Here is a 24640-nt window from a genome sequence, read left to right as displayed (position 1 = left end):
ATTGCTTTAAGACACTTACAGTATGTAACAACGGTAATATCTGAAATCCATCAGGGCAGTAAGAATCATTAAATGAAATTATCCTGCCGTGATAACTTTAGTTAGGAACTTTGGTGTAAATCTTTGTTTCTGCACAAAGTACACTGTGACTCTTTAAGAATTTTCCGAGTTACTTGCAAGGAAATGCAAAAATAAAGAACAAAAGCTTGAAAACTGTAAAAAAATGTTTATTCATTTTGTTTCCAGTGCTACCTTCCCAGTGCTGGAGACCTCCGGTTATAAATAGCATACTGTACAATACAAGTTTTTACCTAAGCTTTTAAACAAACTTTTATCTTTTTTTTTCTCTACTTTTCTGTATCTGACAACTATACACATACAACACACCCATAAAAGCAATAAACTGCAGTCCAACAGACAATCAAACATACCACAAAAGGGAACTAGTTCTTACTTTTAAACACTGTGATGCTTAATATAGTCCTACATATATATAAAAATGTACAGTATGACATTGTTTGTGTCTCAGTGCAAAAGATATATCCAAAAGGAAAGCCGTGCCCTTTTAATTTTTTGTTCCTCCAAATGAAATTCAACATTTGGTCTATTTGGAAAACATCACATTAACAATAAATAATACAGAACCATTTTACAGTCACTGTGAATTAGCAGCAGTGGTTAGCTTAAATTAAAAAAAAATCAAAAACTATAGTGCCTTATCTTTTGCTCAAAAGTCAGTAATAAATAAATCGTAATAATAAATAATAATTATACCCCAAACCCGGTGTCTGTGTTGGTTATTTACAATGCTCTTCAAGTTCTCTGGCTTTTTTCCTAGTTCTAAAACAATAAGAAAAGGCAATAGCAGTCTCTGAAACCGACAGTATCAGCTTGTACAAATGCTATTAATGGATACAATGGCCGGATCAACCAGGCCCAGCTCCTCGTGTTCATTGACACACAGCTGATAGCCGCAGCCCCTCCTCCTCTGAATGGGAGTGACTTTGCCATCGGGCTTGGCACGAGGTGGGAGAAGGAACCCCACGCTGCCAGCAATCAGCATGTGCCAGATGCTGTGAATGTAGAAGTAGTTCTCCTCCGTCTCCACGAAGGCGTACAGAGCCACGGCTGAGGTGGCAATCATGGTGCCAGGAAAGAGGTAGAAAACCCATCGTTTCCAAGTGGGTGGGTAGCAGCGCCGTCTTCTGATCGTGCGTACAGTCTGAAATGAAATCCGTTAGACAAAAGCTTCAGAAATGGCTTTCCACTGCTGCCTTTTTCTCATCATGGGCATGATGAGAAGCATTAACTACCAAATTAAAATTAAACCTGCAACTTTAAATGCATCCATGCTAAAAATGGCGAGTAAGCCTCTGGTCTCATGACAGGTTGCAGATTTAAGTCCCTCCTACAGACCTTACTGTGGCACCCTTGAGTGAGGTACTGTACTGTTCAAGACTAAAAAGATTCCTTAGTTTAATACATGGCAGGGAGAACAGATAGAAAAATCGACTTCAGGGTCCATTGTTAGGGTGTTAGTTTTTCTTCTTGATAAATTTAATCTTATCTTTCCCACTTTTTATTAAATCCTTCACCCCACTGTTACCTTGAAATTTAACCAACGTTTTTTTCAATGCTTGATGTTACAGTATTTTTGTTACTTATTTGCTTTATTGCCAGGGAGAACTTGATAGCTTAGAGCACTAGTGATGGGAAAGTAAAGAAATACTACAGCATACATACTGTATGCTCCTTCATTTCCTTTCCTTCACACATCGTCTTACTGCCAAGTGAGTAGTAACTAGCACTCATTTCTAACTTAATCAACCGGCATTTTAAAGCATGGCAAGGAAGGGATTTATCTACAGCAGTAAACAATTCTGCTTTCTGTTAGGGTTTTTCCCCTTCTTCCCAGACTCTATGTACTTTCTTCCTTCTCTTAAATGGATGGAGGGACAACATACTCCCCCCTACACACACACCCCTTGTATTGAAAAAAAAAGAAAAGCAGTTCTAGTGATAATAAACTGAACTGGTGTTAAACTAAATACAAATTGAAAATCCTTTAATTTTCATTTTGATTTTCTCTATTGGTAATTGCAGTCTTAAAGATATTTCAAAACACTTGTGCCAATGTCTGCCAATTCATATAGTTCATGTACTGTATAAACCCCATATAAACTGTAATGAATAAGATAACATTGGTACTGTACCAGTAACCAGTACCAGCAAGGACAGTAAGTGTCAACTAGTAAGGATTAATTGCATGGTTATTAATCAGAGGTTTGGTTATTGGTTATAACTGAACATAAAAAGTGTAACTGGCACAGTTAATATGGTGTCAACAACATTGCAAAGTGCTTGAAACAACTCATTAGTTCTACACAAGACATACTGTAGGGATTAACATAATCCCTTGTTAATTTTGAATTTCTCTTTTCATCAATTCCAAAATGATACTCACCACCAAATTTCCCCCAAAACTTGACAAACATGAAAGTTGAAATGCTGTAAAACACCTATACTACACTTACAATAATCTTAGAGCTTAAATGTGAGCAATTATTAATGAGTTATTAAAAAAATTAACAGCAATGCAAAGTCAATTAACTACACTAGAATAAAATATATTCTGTACAATTCTCACTAATGTAAAAATAAAACCAAGTTTTGTTGACATTATAGACCTTGGAAAATGATTTGTGGACGTAGGGGAATATTCTGTCATCTTGATATTTTTTATATAATTATCCACTCATTTTTTTCCCTAATCAACTCTAAAACCTCCTATTAGTAGAGCAGCCTGTCACTGAAATTGTATTTAGCATATGTACCGACATATTTCAAGTAAATCACCTGGGCACCCTGATTTTAAGAAGGTGGGAGGATTGAAAATGAGCAAGAAAATAAAAAAGCAAAAAGTGAACTCTGAAATCAAAAGCTTTTAAGTAGGACAGCTCTCGATTAGACAATTCAATAAAGCCTTCTTTATGACATTTAAAGACTTGTTACAACTCTCGCATTCTTTGTCACTCAATAATGCTCGCCCCCACTGCCAGAACTTCCTAGCACAGCGCCCACACACTGGCTTCAGTAACAATCCTTGGTAAGAGAAACTTTCACAAATGTTAAGTTTCATACAGCATTATCTACATTCGGCCTTCAGTCCTTGCTTATATAAATACCTCAGCTGAAAGCTAGCTTATTGACATTGTTTGTGGAGGTACTTTAATGTCGTCCTATTTCTCTTTTTTTTGTGCTTATTTTGTTTGCTTTTTTCAAAGCTGCAATTTGTTTTCATGTGCAGCTCAAGGGATGCTATCAAGGAAGTCATAATCTGCACCTTAATTAGTTCTCTTTCTTTATTATCTGCCTACAAAACGTAGAATGATTTCAAAATATTTAATGAGGACACCTGTGACAACCTCTTATTAGCTTTAAAAGATACACAGACAGTAAAGAAAAACAGATTCATTCAGCTTTTGGTTCATACTCAGACTAGTAATATTGACTTGCTTTTGTAAATATTAATTCTTTAATAATGTGCTTTTGTAGAAGTTTCATGCAAATTAGACTTCATAGGGAAAAAAAAACATGTTGCACCCCCATAAAAGAATCAAAATAATTAGACTGTTTTTTTTAATTAAGGTAGTCTATTGTCAGAGTCAGTACTGAACACAAAATACTTTTTAACTTAATTACCTAAGCCACCACTTATCTAATAGATAGCTGTAAACACTTGTAAAGTGTGTTTTTTTGGGATCAGACATTTGTACAATATTTGTGCATTGTATTATGTACTGTACAGTATATAATGTAGACTTAGACTGCATGATGTAGAAGGACAATTTCTTTTTTTGTGTATATGTATAGAGACAGTCTATAGAATTTTACAAATGGCAAAAAAACATACCAATTCCACATTCATGAATGCCTCATGGAAATTACAGGAAAGTCATTTAACTTTGATAACTTTCATTTAGCCATAATAACTTTGAGAGATGAGATAAATAAATGAGCCCTTAATTAATGAGGTATATCAATGTGATAATACAGACCTTTACTGAGACTGGAGTATAACAGGCCTCAAGCCATGATGTTAACGCAAACCTTTCATATCTTTATTACCATTTCTGATAATGAAAAGGACTTATTCTTTGTAAAGAAAAGTCTGGAATTGTTTCTGCTAAATCAGGCAGGGTGAAGAGCTAAGGAAAGAAATCATTGGTCCCTACTGTTGTTTAGCCTTTACTTCTACAAAACTAAATAATAAAGATTTATTATGAAAGATTAGTTTTTATCTTTAAATTAAAGTTACTACCTGAAGTTTGGGAGGGATAGCAAGTCAATCTCACACAGCTGTACCTAATCACCATCATTACGAAACTATACATATACTGAACTCCCTTTACGTTCATCTCAAGCATCCCTCCTCCACCCCATCTCCACCTTGCAGCTACTCCTTGTTTCACTAAGTCCGAATGGAGTTTGAACCTCCTCATCCTTTAGCCAGGAGGCTGCCCATTAACCAAGTGGGTAAAGCCATACTTTTCTCACCAAGTATTCTAAGCATTCACGAAGCTTTCAAATTCATGGATGTTGTTGTCTCTAGTAACATAGAGTTCTGGTTGGCCAAACACATTTTGTCATGGAAAGTTACAAATATGTAGTTAGTGCTTTTGAGACAGCATTGCCTCTTTGTTCGAGCACAACATCACAGATTTAAAAGAGAGTCACAATCCATACATGGGATTGCTAACCATGTCCCTGCAGAGACACAATCCAGTGGGTCTTATAATTCACACTGAGATCATTAGTTTGTGAATGTGTTTGGAACACATGTGGGTTTTCAACATTTGAGTCAGTTAATGGGTTCAATGAAGTCAGGGGTGATCAGCTGTGGTACTTGAAACCTACAGCCTATCGGTATTTTCAAATTATAATCACTTAATTGACTCTAAATCATTTAATTGAACAAATCATCTGCTCAAGTGGTCAAAACAAAATTGATCGAAGTACTTAGATTTTGATTACTTAAGGGTGGTCCTGGTTTGTGGTTCTCCAGGACCTAAGTTGGCCATCTCAAATGTATACATACTGTACAGTATAATTGTACAACTTGTTCTTAGTACATACTGTACCTCACTCTGTTGGCAACACTTTAATTGTCTTGGTGTTGTGTGATATTTGATCCAGACTGTGAAAGACTGGAAGTCACAGTTCTTAATGTGGTTAAGAATTATATTCTATTACTAAAAATGTCTGAAGCAATGCCTGCTGTGAAGATGTAGTTTAATCAAATGCTAGACATTATAGTTCATAAAAAACTTGCAGTATAATTTTGTGTTAGTCTCTCTATATAATTAAATGACGGGAGAAGATACTGGAGTATATATTGGGTAACTGTAATGCCTTTGAGATTAATATACTCTGTATTTTGCTATTTTTAGTGAGACTCTAATGATTTCCAAATCTAATTACTTAAAATCACAATGAATGAGAATTTACTCAGTCATACATAAATGTGTGCAATATCTATACATACCTTTGGAAAATCAACAAAAATAACACAAACTAATGTCACAGACACATTTCAGTGTGTGTGTTTAATTGTGTCGAATTTTCAGTTTTCAAAAGAACTTTACCCCAGTACAGCTCAGTACAGATTTGTGCAGCACATGTGCATTCAAAAGAATTAGGCCAACATCAGCTGTTCCTCCTTCATTTATTTAACTTCCTAATTGACGTTCAAATCAACTTTTCCAGATCAGAATACTCTTGCTTCAAGGTTCAAAGTGATAAAATGAAAAGTAGGAGTTTGACAGTCAGGAGCTTTAATAGCACAATACAGTAGTTTCCCTTTAGGTTTTAAAGCATTACACACTGCCAATGCACCTCACCTGCAAACCTTTTAGTTATGTTCCACTTTGAAGAGCCATTTATGATGCATCATACAGTAACACCGACAACAGGTAAGCCCAGTCAAAACCCGTGGGATGGGATAAGGAAAAGTGAACTAAATCCATTTCATAACACTGCAGTGTAAAAATGTTGAGAAACTCAAAATGCACTTATTTGATTCTAATGTTTTGTTTATAGGCTTTGTTTGTTTTTCTTTTAAAATGTATATTTTAATATTCTTAGGTTATATATAAAATCTGGAAAGCTTCCCTAGAATTACTAGATAAATGAATGTGGAACATTAATGCAGTCCAAGGTTTTACTTATCACATAAAACCAAAACTGCACAAGATATAATTCGTTTTCACTATGTTATACTTTCCCATCCAATTTGTTCAGTTTCTGTCATATCTCAATCGTCATGCTGGACTGTCACATTAATGAAAACAGATTTCTTCTTTCCAGTTGAGTGACCTATTGTGAGAATGTCTGTGAAAATTCAAGACACAAGGCCTTGTGAAAGCATAGGTTCACAGAAAATAACCTTAATATGAGATGTGTGGCACTCATATTAATGTAAAACTCAACAGGCTTGATTCTTTGTAATTTCCTGCGTAGGAAAAAAAAGACCCTTTGGCCTAAAACAAATGATGACTTTCATCAATTCCATTGTCATGCATTTGTCATTTAAAATTGTGGCCTTCTGGGGACTTCAGATTTTAGAAAACAGGAAGCTGTTTAGTGAAATTAACTATTTAACTAGCCTTTTACCCATGGGACCTGTAGCTTCAGCTAAATAAATCTGATACTATTTGTATCGTCTGGCCCCAGTGGTGATTTTTCAGTTTCACAGCCTCACCCTACACATTCTGGCAGCCGGGTGCAGATATGTTCAGGAGGATAGGGAAGCAGGGTACGAGAAAGGGTGGAGGGATGTGGCTGGGTTTGATCGGTTATTTAATCTCTAATTTGACTCTCTGTGGTCATTAAAAATCCCAGGGCGTTTCTCGAAAAGAGTAGGGGTGTAACCCCGGCGTCCTGGCCAAATTTCCCATTGGCCCTTACCAATCATGGCATCTATGAATTGGCTTCATTACTCTGCTCTCCTCCCCACTGATAGCTGATATGTGGTGAGCGTTTTGGCGCACTATGGCTGCCGTCGCATCATCCAGGTGGATGCTGCACATTGGTGGTGGAGGGGAGTCCCCATTACCTGTAAAGAGCTTTGAGTGGAGTGTCCAGAAAAGCGCTACAGTATATAAGTGTAAGCAATTATTATTATTAATTAATCAGGACTTAGGTACTGTTCATGTGCAGAACCAGAAAATAGGAGAGATTTGGCCAACATACTTGATCAGAGCAAATACAATTACGGCTACAGAAGAAAATATGATAGGATTAAAAACGGGGTCATGAGAAAAGATCAAGGACTAATAAAAATCATTAACTGTGAATCCTAATTAAAATAAGGAACATTTTACTGTAGTTTCCCTTTGAAGGCCTTTTACAGTATATCTCATATTGTATCCAGGTAATTTACATTACATTAATTCTATACAAAAATACTGAATTTTGAAAAATAAAAATTGAACAAATGAACAAGTAGGCAATGAAAGAAAAAGAAACGGTAGTGCTAGCTATTTATTCATATAGATCCAAGACATAATGGTCAGTTTTGTACCTTGAAAAGAGGTTAGATTTTAAGACTAGAAAAGATACTTTGCACAGGTTGGTTTTTTTCCTTAATCTTATTATCTTCTTTTAAAAAATTGATTTATTTAGAACACATACAGTGTATGAGTTGTAGACATCCAGAAAAACACAATCAAGTGAGTTTGTTAGTGTGTAAATAGCAGAAAGTACTGAGTAAGAAAGCCATTTACAAATGGAGTGACACCCAGAAATGAACTGTTAATCACATTAATTCACGCCTAACCTTCACCACCTGAAAATGAACTTTCTAGATTTATCAGCGACATTTGACAGATGAAGTTAAATGTGTCTCACTATAAAAATCTCCATGCTTGAGTTTTGGTAATTTAATGCAATGTTAGAAGAAATGAATGTGTTGCAGTACTAACAATGTACAGTAAGTCAGCAGGAGTGGAAACGAAAAAAAATTGCATTTGTGGTGAGTGCAGCACAAGGGGACTTACGTTCAGACTGCATTGGAAAATGCTGAGTAAAAAGTGGTTTAAATAAAAGTTATTTTTCAATATCCTCTTAGTTCAGAAAGTACATTGGTATCCTTCAAACAGTCAGGATAAGAACATGTTGGCTTGTGATGGAACTAAAGTGCATGACTAATACAGGATAAAAGAAGTTTAAATGCCTTTCAGAGAGTTCATGTGCATTTGTAAGATAAATGTGCTGTGTTATTATGCACAAACTCATTTAAATAAAATGTATTTAGATGAGGAGTATCCAACAATAAATGACAGGCAATTATGACATTTTAAAAAATTATTTGATAAGAAAGATCTCTTGCAGGAAAATCAAGAGTTTTTAGGCACTTGTGAATAATATGACTATCTTAATATTGAATACGAACAAACAATAGGTTTAACAAAAAAAGCTGGTTGAAATAAGCAATTGCTTATTCTTCCAAGATCCTTTTACTGTTCACTCACTGTGTAATACGTGGTATTAGAATACATAATTCTTTTTAAACATAGTTCGCCAAAAAACTTGCTTCAGAAAGAAGCTTTTCCCAGGCCTTATGACGGAGCTCTTACCCAAGCTATTGCCATAATCCCTAAGGCGAAAAGGCTGGGTCCCAGGAGATTCCACAGCCCATGTCGGTCCAACTGCAGTGCCATGGACAGCAGCATTGCTCCAAGCAAATACAGCACCTTTAGCAGAACAAAGAAAGTCTTGGCATTACTGGCATTTGAATATATGTACAATACACATTTGCATTGCACAGCCCAAAACAAATCCTGTTCATGCCATCTGCTAGTCCCCAGGTTAGGGAAGCCCAATTCAATCAGAGTAACTGGAGAGCAGTCAATCAGTCTGTAACAGTGGGAGGCATTATCATGTGCCAGCAGGTGACTGGTGGAAATATCTTCCCTGCAGAAAAGCCATGTGCATTTTGATTAACCACCGGGCTTCTCAGTGCAGGCCCTCCTTTGCAACCTAGCGGCTGCCAGACAGTTTTGACAGAGGCTGTTCCAAGCTGTTGAGGGGAGGAACAGAATGATTGATCTAAACTCTGAGGTGCCCTGAAACATTCACACGCATACACAGGAGATCTGAAACGACATCAAAAACAGTGCTTTCTGGTATTTATGTGACAGTATAAAAATGAGTGATTACATATAATTTATGATGGGTAAAAATGCAAGATTGCATTGTAAGAACTTGTCAACTTCTCTGCCTTATACATACATTTATTTTTTTTTAGGATTTGCTCTACATTTTCTAGCAAGGTGCTGCTATTCATTTGTTGCCATCTTCGATTCTAAAAGCATAAATCAGAAGTGCCTAAAAATATTTTAGAGAGAATTTGAAATAGGACACATCCATCTGATCAGCAAAACCAATGCATTTGCAAATACATCTACTTCTCCAGAATGCCAATGCAATCAGAAAATGCACAAGTGTTACTGTAGACTCTCAGCAAGCCGAAGATGAAGGAAAAGAATCAGAAGACAAAGAAGAAGGTTGTACTCAATTTACCTGTTTAATAATGGACTTCAGTCTTGCCATGGCAATTACTGTGACCCACACAGACATGAGTGACCCCAGGAAGTCACAGAACTGCAGCACATCATACTCCATTATACAGAACACCACAATCCCAGGCTGGTCACAGGCATGGTAAAACTGAAAGCAGATAGTTGGACAGAAAGAAATAATGTTAATTAACTGTAACAATTTGCTATACATAACGTTCTCAGTTTCATTTCATTTAGCATTGAAGTGTAACCATAGTTGCCCCTACAGTGAGAAAATCAGTTTTGACTCTTTACAAATGGAATGTGCAGTATACAGAGTGGAATCTAAGCACTGTCAAAACATCTCTATAGTTTCCACTGCACACTGAAAGGGAGTATTGAAAGTGGAAAGTACTGTATATGAAGTGCATTATTAACATTTTCCCAGCAAATTTAGGAAAGTTACTTCATCAGAAGAAATAGAAAAATCTCCGAAATCCCAGAGACCATTTGTACTTTGGCAAGTTACAATATTATTATGCTTGAAATATCAATCCAATGTACCATAAATTACACAAATATCCTAGGCATTTCTGTGTTGACTTCTGTACAGTATGTGTGTAGACATGAGGGTTTGAATGTATTTTCAGCATGAAGTATTGTAATAAAAAGATTACTAATATTTTTACAAAAAACGGGCTTCTAATTTGAAACAATATAAGAAAATCATACATCATTGGACAGTATTGGACTAAGCAGTGATTGAAAATGGTTAGAAAGTACCCTAATTGTTTATAGTCATGTTATTTATTGTCAAAAACATTCAACGCAACTTGATAAAATGAGATGGCTCTGAGTTTTAATGACCTTACTTGTTAGGTCCTATTTGTGTTTGCACCATATTTTCTCAATCTATAATCCCTCAGATGTGGAACTGGAAATTGCAATAAATGCTAATACTATGAATATTAAACAATTATAGTATTATACTTTTAGCATACTAGTACACTGCTTTTCAATTAAAAGATACAATATAAAACTGTTTAATTAAAGTAAATAATTTTGGTTTAAAAAGCCAGTTGGAATTATTCTGTCATGTGGCATTAGGTTAAGTTCAAATAAAGCTTGTACTCATCTGCTCATGTTAGGATGTGTCTAGATGTTTCAAATATGTGATTAATATAATACCCACCTAAGCTAAATCTCCAGGCAAGAGTTTTTTTTTCCATCAGACCTCTAATAAATAAATAGAGCTTTTGTGGTCTAAACACCAGTTCAGTACTTTAATTGAGTTTTCCCAAATAAAAATCATAGATAACCAATATATGCATAAAATGCTCTACATTAGGTTAATTTTGCAAAAATTAAATAATTTAATATTTAAATTCAAATATTAATATTGTAGCAATAAAATTAAGGAAGAAAATGATTAAACTGTAACTGTGGTGATTATTTTATTTTTTTATTTACACATACAATTCGAAGAAATGTTCTGAATCATTTTACAAAAAGGTAATGTTTATTTTTCTTTCCATTCTGCATCTTGCTGGAAATTAAACCTTTGAAGCTTTAGAATTACTTTCAGAAGATTGGGAGCAAAAGGCTTTTAAACTAACCCCGTTAATGGAGTTACAGTGTAACACCAGGACATAATTTAAAAATTCTTTAAACCGAGCGATTATATATCTTTGCCCAATAAAAGGGATCCAATGTTTTCAGATAACTACAGTCCATGTTCAGTGTAAAAAGCCTAATTTAATGGCACTGACATGGACGTGTGTGTCATCAAACTGTCAGTCAAACCGAACGAGTGAAAAAAGAGTCTCAGCTGCTGCTGGTTAAGTGGAATCAAAACTATCCTCTTCTGTTCTGTGGTGTGGTTTGTGGAAAGGACTGCGAGGCTGAGGTGAAATAGTTCATTCATGCACTCACTGTGGAAAAAAACATGGTGAAGATGTAGACAGAGGCCTCCAGCAGGTAATGACTCCGGATGGCAATCGCCACCGGGGGGACAAACATCAGGTTGCTGAGACAGAGCAACAGGGTGGAGAGCAGCTGGAAGCCATAGGTGTAGGCCTCAGAGTTATCGGTGCAGCCCCAGCCATCCCACCCTGCACCAAGGAAAGAAGGTAAGAACACCTCAGTGCTTTGGAAAAGCCGCATTCTACACCAAATTGGTCAGGCTGAATGTTTATTTGCAAAAAGAGCATTGTCTCACACACCCATTTATCTTTTTCCACTATTGTACATATCCTGGTATCTGTAAATACTGTATAAAGTAGAGAGAGAATTTTGCCCTTTTACTGTTTTGGACATCTTTGGTTTCCCCACACGGCTGTCGTATAAATCTCAATCTTTTGGAATGAGCAGCGACACAAGACATCTGAATCACCTACAAGTTCAGGCAACAAGATAAAACTGCATTTTGGTCTCTGGCTGTTTTGCACAAACTGTTGTTTTGCATGTGCATTATCCTTACGTCAAAGATAGACGTTTTAGTATGATGTCATGTTTATTCAAACAGTTGTATAAGTAGTGTGTGCATCAGCTACAAGTACCTATTGAATTCACAGTGTGCGAGGTACATAAAATTACCCCCACCCCTATTTTCCCTGTTATTAAGTCAATTACAGTATTGCTGTTAACCCGTATTTCCAGTTGGTTTGTTTTGTGCCTCTATCATTATTATATGGTGGTTGCTGGACGGTTCTAGAGTTGTACCAATGGAGGGGGCATGAGGACTGCTCAGCATCCACATGCTGTTAGCGGCTGCAGTTCAAAACATGAGAAAACAACTGATCAAATTATCAAAATGTGACAGTTTTTACTTTTTAGAATAATAAAAGGGAAATGTAATTTTCAAATCAAACTTGTTTGAAGTGTTATTTTTCAAAGGGTAACAGACATGTATTGTACATGTACAGTATTTCATTGCTTGCTTGGTGTGTGAAGAAATGCCTTAAAAAATGCTAAAACATTTCCATGTTTTATAAATGGCTAATCTTTACAGGATACTTGAATATCAACATGCACCTCCCCCAACTAACTGCACTTGTTAATTACACAGATATTGAAACAGATTAGCAGTCATACTTTTTTAGGGATGTCAGAAAAATAAAAAAAAATCTGCCGTCTGAATAACAAAGCTCCATTGCTATGTGTCAGATAAAAGAAAGATGTAATGATTGTTAAATTTAGAGCAGATGGTGACTAAAAAAGAATAATTAACCAGCCATATTCATATGCATTAATGGCAGCACAGTTTACAATATGTATCCAAAGGGAAATAGTCAGACTTAAGCGCTGTATAATTTAGGTATAATTGAGAAATAGTAATTTGCATATTTGATGACATTATTACAACTCTTTCCTCTAATTAGGCATTTTTTGATGAGCTATTTTTTTATAAACAAGAGATGAAATGGCAAATTTAATTGTATAATTTACCATACCCAAGCCAATTATCTATGATGGGCATCCCATCATAACAACAAAGCTAAACAGGGAGATGAAAATATCATTGTGATTAAAATATCATTAGCTTTGATGTATAAAACGTTTTGAAATGTTAAAACGGTTAGAATTAAAAATAAAAACAGTTATATTAAACTAAAACGTTGATGTATAGTTTATATATAACTTTTTGAAAAAATTTTATCCTGTTAATTGATAAACACAGCAAAATATAGGAATATATGTTTTTCTTATAGGAACTGTTTTTTGCAAAAACATTAAGATATATATACTTTCCAACTACAAGAAACTCACCACTCTACAGTAGTGCTATGAGAAACTGGGATGAATAACAATTTCTATAGTTAAGTTTAGTTGCTAAAAGAATTCCAAGAAAATAACGACTATTGTCAGAGGCCTGATCTGCCTTTTTTAGAAAAGGTAAAATATTTTTCCTTACCTGCTTTGCATTCACATGCTGCATACAAGTAATTGTTTGTCCGCAGAAGTTTGCATTGTCCATAAGTCCCACAGTCGTTGATACACGGAGTGAGATATGACCTTAAGTACACTTCAGCAGTAACATTGCTGCATGCTTCAAACCTTTAGAGAAAGCAGGGAGCCATGAATTAATGCACAGCGACAGTCAGTCCATATGATACCTCTCTTTCTGTCTGAATTTGTTTACAGAGGAAATGATTTTCTAAGCCTCAGTAAGCTCCCAATAAAGAACAACATGGCCTGTATTCTAAGCATGTTGAATAATTAATTGCACACTACTTTTAGACCGCTTTATTATTTTCCTGATCTGGTAAGCAGACAATGACTGTGTCCTAGGCCAAAGCATCATTCATTTCCTCACTGAAATATATTATTTGGATGCTTCTTTAGTCGTTTATTTAGTTTACATTTGTAGACTTTCTGTACAAATGGACTCAGAACAATGTGTAAAGCTTTCACATTTACGTGGCTCAACTCACAGAATTCTTTACAAAAAAAAGAAATAAATGAGATACATACAGTAGGAGCTATTCCTAGCCTTATTTTGTGCCACAGCTGTTTTGATGTCAGTTTTATTGCTTTATGTGAAAAATCAGAAGCATTTTCAAGCATTATGAAAATAATGCTTCCCCAGCTGTTTGATTTAAGTGCTAATTACCAATCAGCATAATTTTTGCATATTATTAATCAAATTAAGTCCTAATGACGAGTGATAAAATCCTGCCCTTAAATAAATAAATAAATTGAAAGTAAAACTGCACAGATACGGTACAGTACTGTAACTAATCGGAAAGCTGGTTTCCATCTGTATTTCATAATAATCTTTCACTGTGCAATAGTGCTGCTTCTTAAGTTGGCATCATCTTACACTCTCACATGTGATTATGGGGATCTTACCCTCGCTCTGTGGCACAGAGGGAGCGCAGGCCCAGGTACCAGGTGCCAGTCTGTGGGTAGGGAATCCTCAGCTTGGTGATATTCGAGGTAGCATTGAGAGAGAGAATGAACCCTGCTGTGGACTCTTGGAACAACAAGTAGAAAATGGAAAGAAAATACTTTTTTTGTCAGCAATGACAAAGATCCAGAAATTATTTTTCTATGTGTTGACAGTGAATTCAGGGTGCAAAAGAAATAATTCTGATGATTATCACAGGGAAAACGAGATGTAGAGGGAAAAACAGTACTTGACATGTTATACTACTTGAAACCATAGTTACATCTCTAGGATGAGCTTTCTCAGGGAGTGAAGCTCAGTTAGATTTGAAGAAAATAATATATCTGTATTAACGATATAATCTGGGCCCTCTGATCTCTGCTTTGTTGCTTAGGCTCCACTTTGCAGTTTTGACTCAATCATTCAATTAACTGGGGCTTATTTAAATATCAATTAGGCCATTCGCATCTAATAGAGTTTAATCCTGTTTCAGATAAAGCGTTTAAAACAGTAGGGAGAATTGTCAACTCTGGTCCAGATACTGTAGTACACGATCCATCTCAATAGCCCCAGAACACGCTTACAGCATCCCAGAGACTGCTACAGCTAGGGATGCCTCTGATGGCAAATCCATACTTATTTGAGTGATATACTGTAGAAACTAATGGTTTATCCTAATACTGTAAATAACTTGTCTGAAACCTTCATCCAAGGTGACTTGCAAGAGTTACACATGAAAAATTACAAATGCAAGTTAAAATCTTCTGTGTGCCATAAACACTTGTTCAGTAATGTACATGATGCAGAATAGGAGTTTATGTAGTGGCAGAGAAAAATCAAATAAAGGGAGTTTAACACCAATAGAAAGCTGTGTAATGATACAGAAGTATACTGGAAATACAAAGAGAAGTATTTGATATTGCAATGATATTGCAGCCTTACAATTGCTAATAGGAGCAAGGTCTTTCATAGATCTTAGGCAACAGGTTTTGGCAGAACATGGGTGTTTTGAGGAAGTATTGGAAGCTTCTGCGAGAGACTGCAGAGCTTTGGGTTATTAGTAGATGGATCTACAGTAGGTATAACATCCTCCTGGGTGTCTGGTATAAGGAGAGAATGAAAGTAGAAAAGGGATGGAGGCATCAGAGCAGTGAAGAGAGTGGTAACCCAGAACAACCTGAACTGGATAGTACAGAGATGGTACAGGGATGGGAAGCCAGTGGAGAGTGAGAAACAGGGAAATGGATTGGCATAAGGAAGACAGATTGATGACAAGATATAACAACAACATCAGAAAAAAATATAGTAATATTAATAATATAGAGTATTAATATAGGGTATACTGTACCTAGATACAGTAAATGGTTCCATTTTCAGATTAGAAAATACAGTATGTTAGCTGTGAAAGCTGAAGTTGTATCATTGTATAAATAATAAATGAATGTCTTACCCGATTCACATTTCACTGTTGAGTTGTCTGATAATGACAGAGGCATGCCATGGTTGAGACAACCAAACACTGTGATATTTTCTCCTTTCAAAGACGACTGTAAAAAAACAGCAACTCAAGTCATAACATTTACTGTACACCACCTATGTAAAGGTGGTTAGGTTTAGTGGATATGTATAAAAGCCTACTCAAAAATGAATTATTTGACTGCTTTTATTACTATTAGACCAAAAGAAAATCCTGTTTTAGCTTTGAGGAAAGAAGTGCATAGCAGCCTTTTCTCTTGTCTTTAGACATGTGAAAATGAAGAGGTTCGGAGTCCAATTCCCAGATCAAATGCATTATTTAAGCCCTGAATTCATGACGTGGAAATTTCAAGGAATTAAGACAGTGAAGAAAAAAAAGTTGTCTTTCAAAATAGATCACATCTTTTAAGGAACTCAGACCAAGGAACCAAATTAGTTAGAGCAGTGATAGAAGGTGATTAAAGGTAAAGCTCATTAATAATTAACACTAAAGAAACTATGGGGATGCCAGCAGCCCCAGTTAACAAAGCAGCAAATATGTCCTTCACTATGCAGGTCAGTAAATGAGTACTTGAGTACCATTATTTGAAAACCAGACAGTCTTTTATGCATTTAGTGACAACATTGACTGTACTATTGTTGTACTGTAAAAGTATTTTAACAACCATTTTGATTAGAATTTTATCATTTAACTATACTCTCACCTAGACATACTTTAAGATAATGTTACAAAAAGTATTAATGTATCAGGCGCCTTAGTAGAAATAAGATCCAATGTGTTAGACTACAACAATGTTTCTGTTCCAAAACTGGCTATGAAGAAGTTTTGAAATATGCAAATACATATCTCCCAGGAATGCAACAAAATGGCTTGGAGTATGAGCAACATTACATCAGTGACTCTGTTGTCAAGGCTTCTGAATCATCCAGGTGACTGGAATGTCTTCCTTCTTTCAGTTGTCAGGAATACAATTTGCTTTTACTAAAGCAGGATGTCTGGGAGACATGTATAATTATAACGTTTTTCAAATCATAAATAATCAAATTTGAAGCAGAGGTAAGTCATGTATTAGAGGTCTTTAGGGTACTGTACCACCAGGTTTAATTCTCAATTAATTTTCAATTGGACAAAAGTAATATGATTATGATAAATTGTTAGGAAATCAGCTCCTATCACACCAAATTAATGTGCATTAAGGACCATAGGCTGTGATGAATTCTGAGATTTTAAACTGAAATTGCTTGGGTAATTCAGCCTGCTACTCATGTAGCACACACACAGCATTGGTTTGTGAGCTTTTTGAACTAGGTTCATCAGTGCAGTGTGGGACAGTGTTGTCTCTGGCCCAGATGAAGAGCAGAAGGTAAATATCTAGGAATTGAAAAGTTATCGTAATATCCAGAATATTTCCACATCCTCAGAAAGGCCAAGACAAACAACATCACTATCATCCGTACGAATTAGCATACTGGAATAACTATTTAGAGGGAAAGTGTAAAAAAGATTAAGATAATAACTGGAATAAATACTTGGGACATCGCGGATTATGGAATAGAAGACCAAGTAGTGAGACTCAGCTTCTAATATTTTCTATTTGGAGATGACAATTCAGCCAAGGCAACTTGATAAAAAAGATATGATCATGTACTGTAAATACAGTAGAACACTAAGCAACCACACTAATTTGGACCATCACAAGATGACCTGCAAGAACTAAAAATATAGCCTTTAAGTACAGTTTATGTACAGTCTTAAAACACAGTTCTGGTAAATTCAATACTGTAGATTTTGCCTATTGTGAAAAAAATAAAAAGATTAACTTCGCACATATGGAGAAGTTGTTATACAAATTTTGATTTGTATAACAGTGATTACACTGTTGCACTGATTTGCGCTTATTTGCCCTGATTGAACAGTGCAAAAGAGAGAGGAAGTGATTTTGCACTTCCTCTCTCTTTTGCACAAATATTTTAACTGCTTGTTTGTGTGCATCTTTTCTCACACCCTCCCTCCACCCCATCGTCACCCTTGCAGCTGCCTCCACAGTTTCTTCCTCACAAGTGAGAGGGTTTTGGCAGATTCAACCTTATGGACAAGCCTGTCATTGCCTTAGCGCCAAACATTAAAATATTAAGTATGCAATTCCTTTATATTCAATATCTTAGAGTGTCAATTAGAATTTAATCAACTAATCATTGCGTTAACACAAACAATAAGATTAATAATACAGTATAAGCATAAGACTACTCAGAGTTGGGAAACTATAGATTGTATTAAGGAGTTTTGCCAGTTGTTGACCATATTTAAGATTATAGTGATATTTGTGTCAAGTGAAAGCAACTCTTCTCTTACCCTCTCCATACTCTTTCATTTATTCACATTTTTAGTTCTGCTTGAGGAATAGCAAAATACCAAAGGGTGCTATTGTAAAAGACATGCCAGCCATGTATAGTTGACCAAAGGCTAATGAAAATGAGCAGTCGATAGCTATCATGTTTATTTTACTTAAATTGTGTTTATTTTACTTGAACATAGGGTTGCATCTGATATACAGTACCTAGGAAATCGTGCTTGCAGATATGCCTCACCTATCTCACAATTAACCAGATGCCAGTAGTTCAGTATGAAAAAAAACTCACAAGAACATGAGTTCAGCAGCTGGCAGATTAGTATTGGAATGTAAAGCTAATTACAAATGAGTCTATAACATCTTTAAAAAATTTTTTTTCTATCTAATTCACACTATATTCCTCCTAGAACTGGTTTTACTAGATACTATTATTGCAGGATTAGAACTGTTGTGTTTTCCATTGCCAAAACATTCAGAAATTAAATTAATCTTATTATTTCTTAGTCATCGTTTTATAGGTTTTCATATAACTCAGTGGTGTCAGATGACTGTGGAAGGGCCGATGTAGTAAGATTAATGAGTATTCAAAAAGATCTTTCGAGCCCTTTATAATCTACTTCTCTGGTGCAGGCTTTCAAAATAGAATATACTGTATAAACTTGCCTGCAATTACTTTTGTAAAACAGTTCAAGGCAGGAATTCATAATACTGTACAGTATGTGTTCCACAGATTTTTCACTGATAACACCTTATAATACAGTAGGCAACTCTTGAAAGCCAAGTCTAAGTTACTGTAAATATGAATAATATGATGCAATGTAACACATGTGGAACAACACCTGGCATGGGAGTTCTTAGCATTTTAACAAATTAGAAATGGAGATATTAAAATAAGTTTCTTCTCGCTTAGCATTGGAAAATATCTTTCTTCTTATTTTTTATGAAGTATTGAATTTGCTGTGCTTTAACCAATAGAACCGCTTGTGAACATTTCCAGACATTGAGGAGAATGAATAAATTGACAGCAGTTAATACTGCATGCAGTCACTGGAATTTTAGAGAATAACAGAAGGTATTTCATATGACAAGGAAAAAAATAGTATTGTCAGTTATTAGACCTTTGTAATTACCCATTCAGGCATTTGAGCTATTAACTTTTATTTTCTTTCATTTTTAAAAAGGCAGACATACTATAGATGTTTAAACATATTCATGCATAATATCCGCCTGAGCTGACCGTGTTCTCCTTTAAAAAGAAAGCTGTCTGTTTTATGCTTGGCGTAGTAGACTGTAAAAGAAAGATGAAGCAGACTGCTAAGGAAATTGCTCAGCTACTGAAGCTGAGAAATATAAAAATAGAAAAACGAAAAAAAAGTCCAAAAACACAATTACATTACTTACAGGAGCAATACATGCCAGTTGTGCACAGCATTATAAATTTGAAAGCACTTCATACTTTTATATCCAGCCATCCATTTTGCTGGGTCTTTGGATTGTGGGAGGAAACTGGAGCACCCAGAAGAAACCCATATGGACATGCAAACTCCACACAGATAGCACCCAAGGTCTGGAATTGAGCCCACATTCTCAGGGATGCAAGGCAGCAATGCTAACCACTGCACCACGTATGGTAATATTTAGGTATCAAGGTTATGCACTTGTGAGCTGAACTATCCAAAATAACTTGCAATGTAATAAAGGAAAATCAAGGTAAGATCTTTAGTTGCCTAAAAGGAACACTGCATAAAAACAACAACATATTTTTAATTCACTTTGTTCATAAATGATTTCTTGTTTGCCTTAATCACTAAAAAGGTCATGACTCAATATAGTGAGTCCAGTTTTAAACTCAATACTGCTAACTGCATTTATTCAATTTTTTACATTTTCATGACTATGAGCCATGCTCAAAAATAACGATCCCTATCTTGCATTAATGTACCAACTTCTTGTTTTGTTTACTGTAGTTATTGTAACGAAAAATAAAGCCCCAAACCAGTTGGACACAGCATGTAGTTATGGCAACACATGCTTTTCAGTGACTGTAACACTGACAGCTGTAAGGAAGGTTAAAATAAGAAAATGTTCAGTTAAACATACAGTATGATGATTTTCAGAGCACTGTACCATCTTATATGGTTTCAAGAGGAAAAACAAATGCGAATCTACAGTAAGTTCTGCTTTCTTTTGTTACTTTAGCAAGAAGCAATAAAGATTATGTCACGATTATAGTCCCCCCTCCTTAAGGGTGCTCCAGCCCTTTCACTAAGACTTTATTCTCTGCACCTGTTCCCTATTCCCAGCCCACCTTAAAAGCCAGGCGCTGACGCTCATCCGGGCTCTGCATCTGATTTCCATATCATGCGAGTCCGGGACCAGGAAGCGCCTGGTCCCGTTAAGGTTTTAACCTCTGTTCCCGTTCCTGTTCCCCGTCCGCCGGTTCCGACCCGGCCTTCGTGGTTTTTAATTCCTTCCTCTGATGGATCTCCTGGTTTTGGACTTACCTTCATGTTTTGGATACTCTATGGATTACTCTTTGGGATTGTTCGCCTCGGCCACGCCACGCCTCCCCCGTGCACCAGCGCACCTTGGACACGCCCCCTTGTCTTCAGCCCCGTTTTCCTGCATGACTTTTCCCTAGTGTTCCCCCACTCCGTCGGACTGTGTCGTCCGCATAGGGTCCGGAAAGAACTGTTCGTTACAGATTATTTTCATGGTGAAACTTCTTTCAGAGTGAATACTTCTCTATTTCTGGCCTTGTAGAACTATCTTGTGACCAAGAGGACTGCCTGCCCCATAGCAATCACTTTAGACTTGGTGATGACTGAGTCAACCTTGACCTAAAACTGTCTATAGGAACCACTTAAAGCATTCTGCTGAAAGATACAGAACCTCAGTGACACAATGTTCTGCTCTTCTAAAGCTTTTAATGGCTCTCTGACCTCCATTATACCTTAAGTATTTGAAGGTTTTTACCTTACTTGTATGTGTTTTAAAGATATCTCAGGATAATAAAACAACATCTTAGTGTTATTATTAATATTTTTTAAGTCTTGAACAAAAGTCATTCTTGGAAAAGAAAAAAAATATCAAGTCAAATGCTTGAAAATGTAAATAATACTAAGATTTTCATTTTATTATTCAGATGTATTTTTTTAGTGAGCTGCTGCCACAAATGGATGCATTTTCCAAGCCTTTGTTAGGTGAAGGGGTTGATGGCAAATACACTATTGCAAGGTACCATTAAAATACTAAACCTTCAGTTATTTCCTGCCTGTACATGTCTTTCCTATATTTCAATATAAAATCCAGATTTTAAATTGATTTAAATAGTTTACTAGCTAGCTATTTCAATTTTAGCTACAATAGAATGGCAAACACAAAGAAAAAAAAAGCTTTACTAATTTAGCACTGCTGCTTCATACCTCTTGGGTCCTGGAAGATGTTTTATTCAGAAATTTAATTCCAGAATAAATCATCTTCCCCAAAAAAACTCTTGTTCTCCCCCACTTTCCAAAAGCAAGCTGACAAAGTTAACAATTGTTTCTAAATTATCCATGTGTGCTCGTGTTTGTAAGTACAGTATAACCAGTAATGTAGTTCATGTAGTTCTGCTTTGCACCCTAGGTACCCAGTATAGTGGGTACCTCTCAGGCTTGTTGTGAATCTCATTAGAAATCAGTCACTGTTTAGTTTCAACAAGGTTTTAGGAAAGGCTCCAAAGCTATTGTCAATATGTACTTACCTGTAACACTTGGGGTTGTTCACACATCATTAGCAACTCCACAGGCAACAGACTCAAGGCTGCTTTCCGGTAATCACCTTATAGATTTATCTTTTTTCATACAATATCCTGAAGCATTTGATATACAAGTGCTTCAAAAATCTAGCTTTGTATTGTTTCATTGTAGTGGAAAATGAGTGCACTAGCACATTGCTCAGTAATTGGTCCACCTTTACTCCACAGATTTGATAAAGAGATAACTTTAAAAGATACTTATTTAACCTGTTTGAAGTAGGCGTTTGATGAGACTTTGTTGCTGAGCCTTGGCCTTTTTTTCATTTACTCTTGCTCATATCAGCTCATTAGTGTCAGGTAATTGCCTTTTCAGACTACAGCAGGTTGAATTCTTATGGCTGTCGGTTTCCATTAATTAGCATCTGGCAGAGCTCATCCAGGGAGCAAAGCTCTAGAGTCTGTGACTGGCTGACATCCAGCCCAGCCAGATTGTTCCCCCTTCAGTTCTCCCAGTCTCCCATAACCACCCAAAGGCTATACAAACAGGAAGTCATGTACCAGATGTGGCCTAAAGAAAATACCCCAAGCAAAATGTCTTCAGCGACTGTGTATGTATAAACACACAATTTTCTTTTGGGGGCTGATTTCAATCAAACATCAAAGAACAGTGGCTAATGAGAGTCAAAAGAGTTCCAGGTAACAGATCATAGCAATCCAGATGTTAAATTCAAACATTTGCTTTTAAGTCTTCATATCAAGTCTTGTTTAGGGTTGTATTGCATTTTTTTGGAGAACAATAAATTTAAATCTGCTAAACAGCCTAACAATTTATTGGAAGAGTAAAGTATCATTGTTATGCGATTTTGTGAATTGACTGAAACTTGCACTTGACGAAAAGGCACATAAGAATATACTTCCTTTTATTGTCCTATAAGGGAAATTGGCTTTGTTAGGTAGGTAAAAGATGTAACACAATATACAATACATTTAACACAATATGAACCCATTAAAAAATAAGAAACATGCTCATATGATGAAAAGGAAAAAAGATGAATAAAGTAAAAAGTTCAATTCAATTGTCCAAATGAAACAAGCTAATAACAGTGGGAATACAAAATAAGTTAGTTCTATTGCACTTTAAGAGTTGACCAGACTTGAGTAGTTTAAATCAAGATGAAAGGAGCTTAAATTCACTGTGCAAGGGGTGGTCATGACAGTCAATGATTATATTGGTCTTCTGCACTATTTGTTTGACATAGATGTCTGACAGCTTTAGCTTTTGCTGACTATCATCACTCTCCTGCTCAGTCTGTTTTTATTGCGTGTATTAAGGCTACTAAGAAGGTACAGTATGCATGCTATGTGTGTATTTTATAATCTTTCAAGACTGAAATTTGCCCACTAAAAACCTCGAGCAGCTCATTTACTGCATTCTTTATCTATTACCTGTTGGAATGATGGGTGACATGTCTGACTACTGCCCCTCCCTAGAGAAAAGAAAAATGCTGACAAGTCAGGTGCCCTGAAAGCCACTCTGTCCAAGAAACAGCCCCAGTGCTGCACAGACGCTGGGCGACAGTGAGCATCTTAAATCATTACTCGTAAAACTGTCAATATAGCTATGAAGTGGACATCAATCATGACAAAGTCCTTGGTAGATAATACCCAGATGGCAGCATATGGCAGCAGATGAACTCATTTGCTTTACACCAGTGACAGATATTCAAATGTTACACTTAAATGGAGTTAAATTGTGGTTTTTCATGACCACATTGTGGAATTCTGTCTTTCATAATCCCTCCGGCTACACTAAAACCCATAGATTCAAACTCCTTTCAGAAACTGCTGATTGGACTTAATGTGAATTGGCCATTTATTCAAGTGAATCACCATGCAGTTATCTAATTGATTGGAATAAATGCTTTGAACCCTAGTCAAGTGGGACAGGTGAGAGTACCACAAGCAATCACGATAAATTATGCTTAAAATGAGGAAACGATTAATGCACTCTACTTGAGGAGTTACATGCTTGTTGGTGATTGGTTTGGCTTTAACCTACTGTACTTTGCTACAGGGGGGGAAACCTGCCCTTTAGGACAAAGCAGTCAGAACCTGCTATAAGGGGCAGTTATAAGGGCAATGGAGATGGGCTGGTGTAGGATTGTTGAGCAGAATATGCTGGAAAGGAGCATCTGATGTCTCTCATTTACATGGAGGGGGCAGAGGTGGCTGGTTGGATCAAGGGTCTTGTCTTTCTCTCAACCTTGTTGTGAACTCCTTCTACATTAAACGTACAGTAATATGGTCAGAAGGAGCACATAAAAACGTTTCCGAAATAACCACATGTAAGACTTTGATGCTTAAAATGTTTAGGGAGAAATGGAATACTAGTGTGTATTTTTTCTTTAAAATACCAATACCAACAATATACAGTTTACATAATATCTTTATGTTCCTAAATGAATATTGTTTATGACCTTCAGATGCCTTATGCTCCTCTTCTTTTTATGGTCAGCTATTAAAAATTCCCTTTAGTGGTAAAATTTCATATAAATATTCAATACTAAGCGGATTAAAATGTGCACAGTAAAGAGATTAAATGATTAAATCTTTTCACTACCGATCA

The 24640-nt window shown here is 36.0% G+C and overlaps 1 protein-coding gene across 1 annotated transcript in view; it reads right to left on the bottom strand.

Moving 5' to 3' along the window:
- Positions 1–212: 212 nt before the first annotated feature.
- tmem8b (transmembrane protein 8B) overlaps positions 213–24640 on the bottom strand; it is a gene marked incomplete at its 5' end in the record, with an annotated part of 90246 nt that continues 65818 nt past the window's right edge. Inside the window, 7 exons of the mRNA XM_088911150.1 lie at positions 213–1222; positions 8637–8753; positions 9583–9729; positions 11493–11671; positions 13474–13616; positions 14412–14535; positions 15899–15995. Coding sequence (XP_088767276.1) covers positions 887–1222; positions 8637–8753; positions 9583–9729; positions 11493–11671; positions 13474–13616; positions 14412–14535; positions 15899–15995 — 1143 coding nt within the window. The remainder of the gene's footprint in view (positions 1223–8636; positions 8754–9582; positions 9730–11492; positions 11672–13473; positions 13617–14411; positions 14536–15898; positions 15996–24640) is intronic.

Source organism: Atractosteus spatula, chromosome 3, assembly GCF_055471065.1.
Source record: "Atractosteus spatula isolate fAtrSpa1 chromosome 3, fAtrSpa1.hap1, whole genome shotgun sequence".
In the NCBI taxonomy this organism is placed as follows: Eukaryota; Metazoa; Chordata; class Actinopteri; order Semionotiformes; family Lepisosteidae; genus Atractosteus; species Atractosteus spatula.
This window is presented reverse-complemented; position numbering and strand designations above follow the sequence as displayed.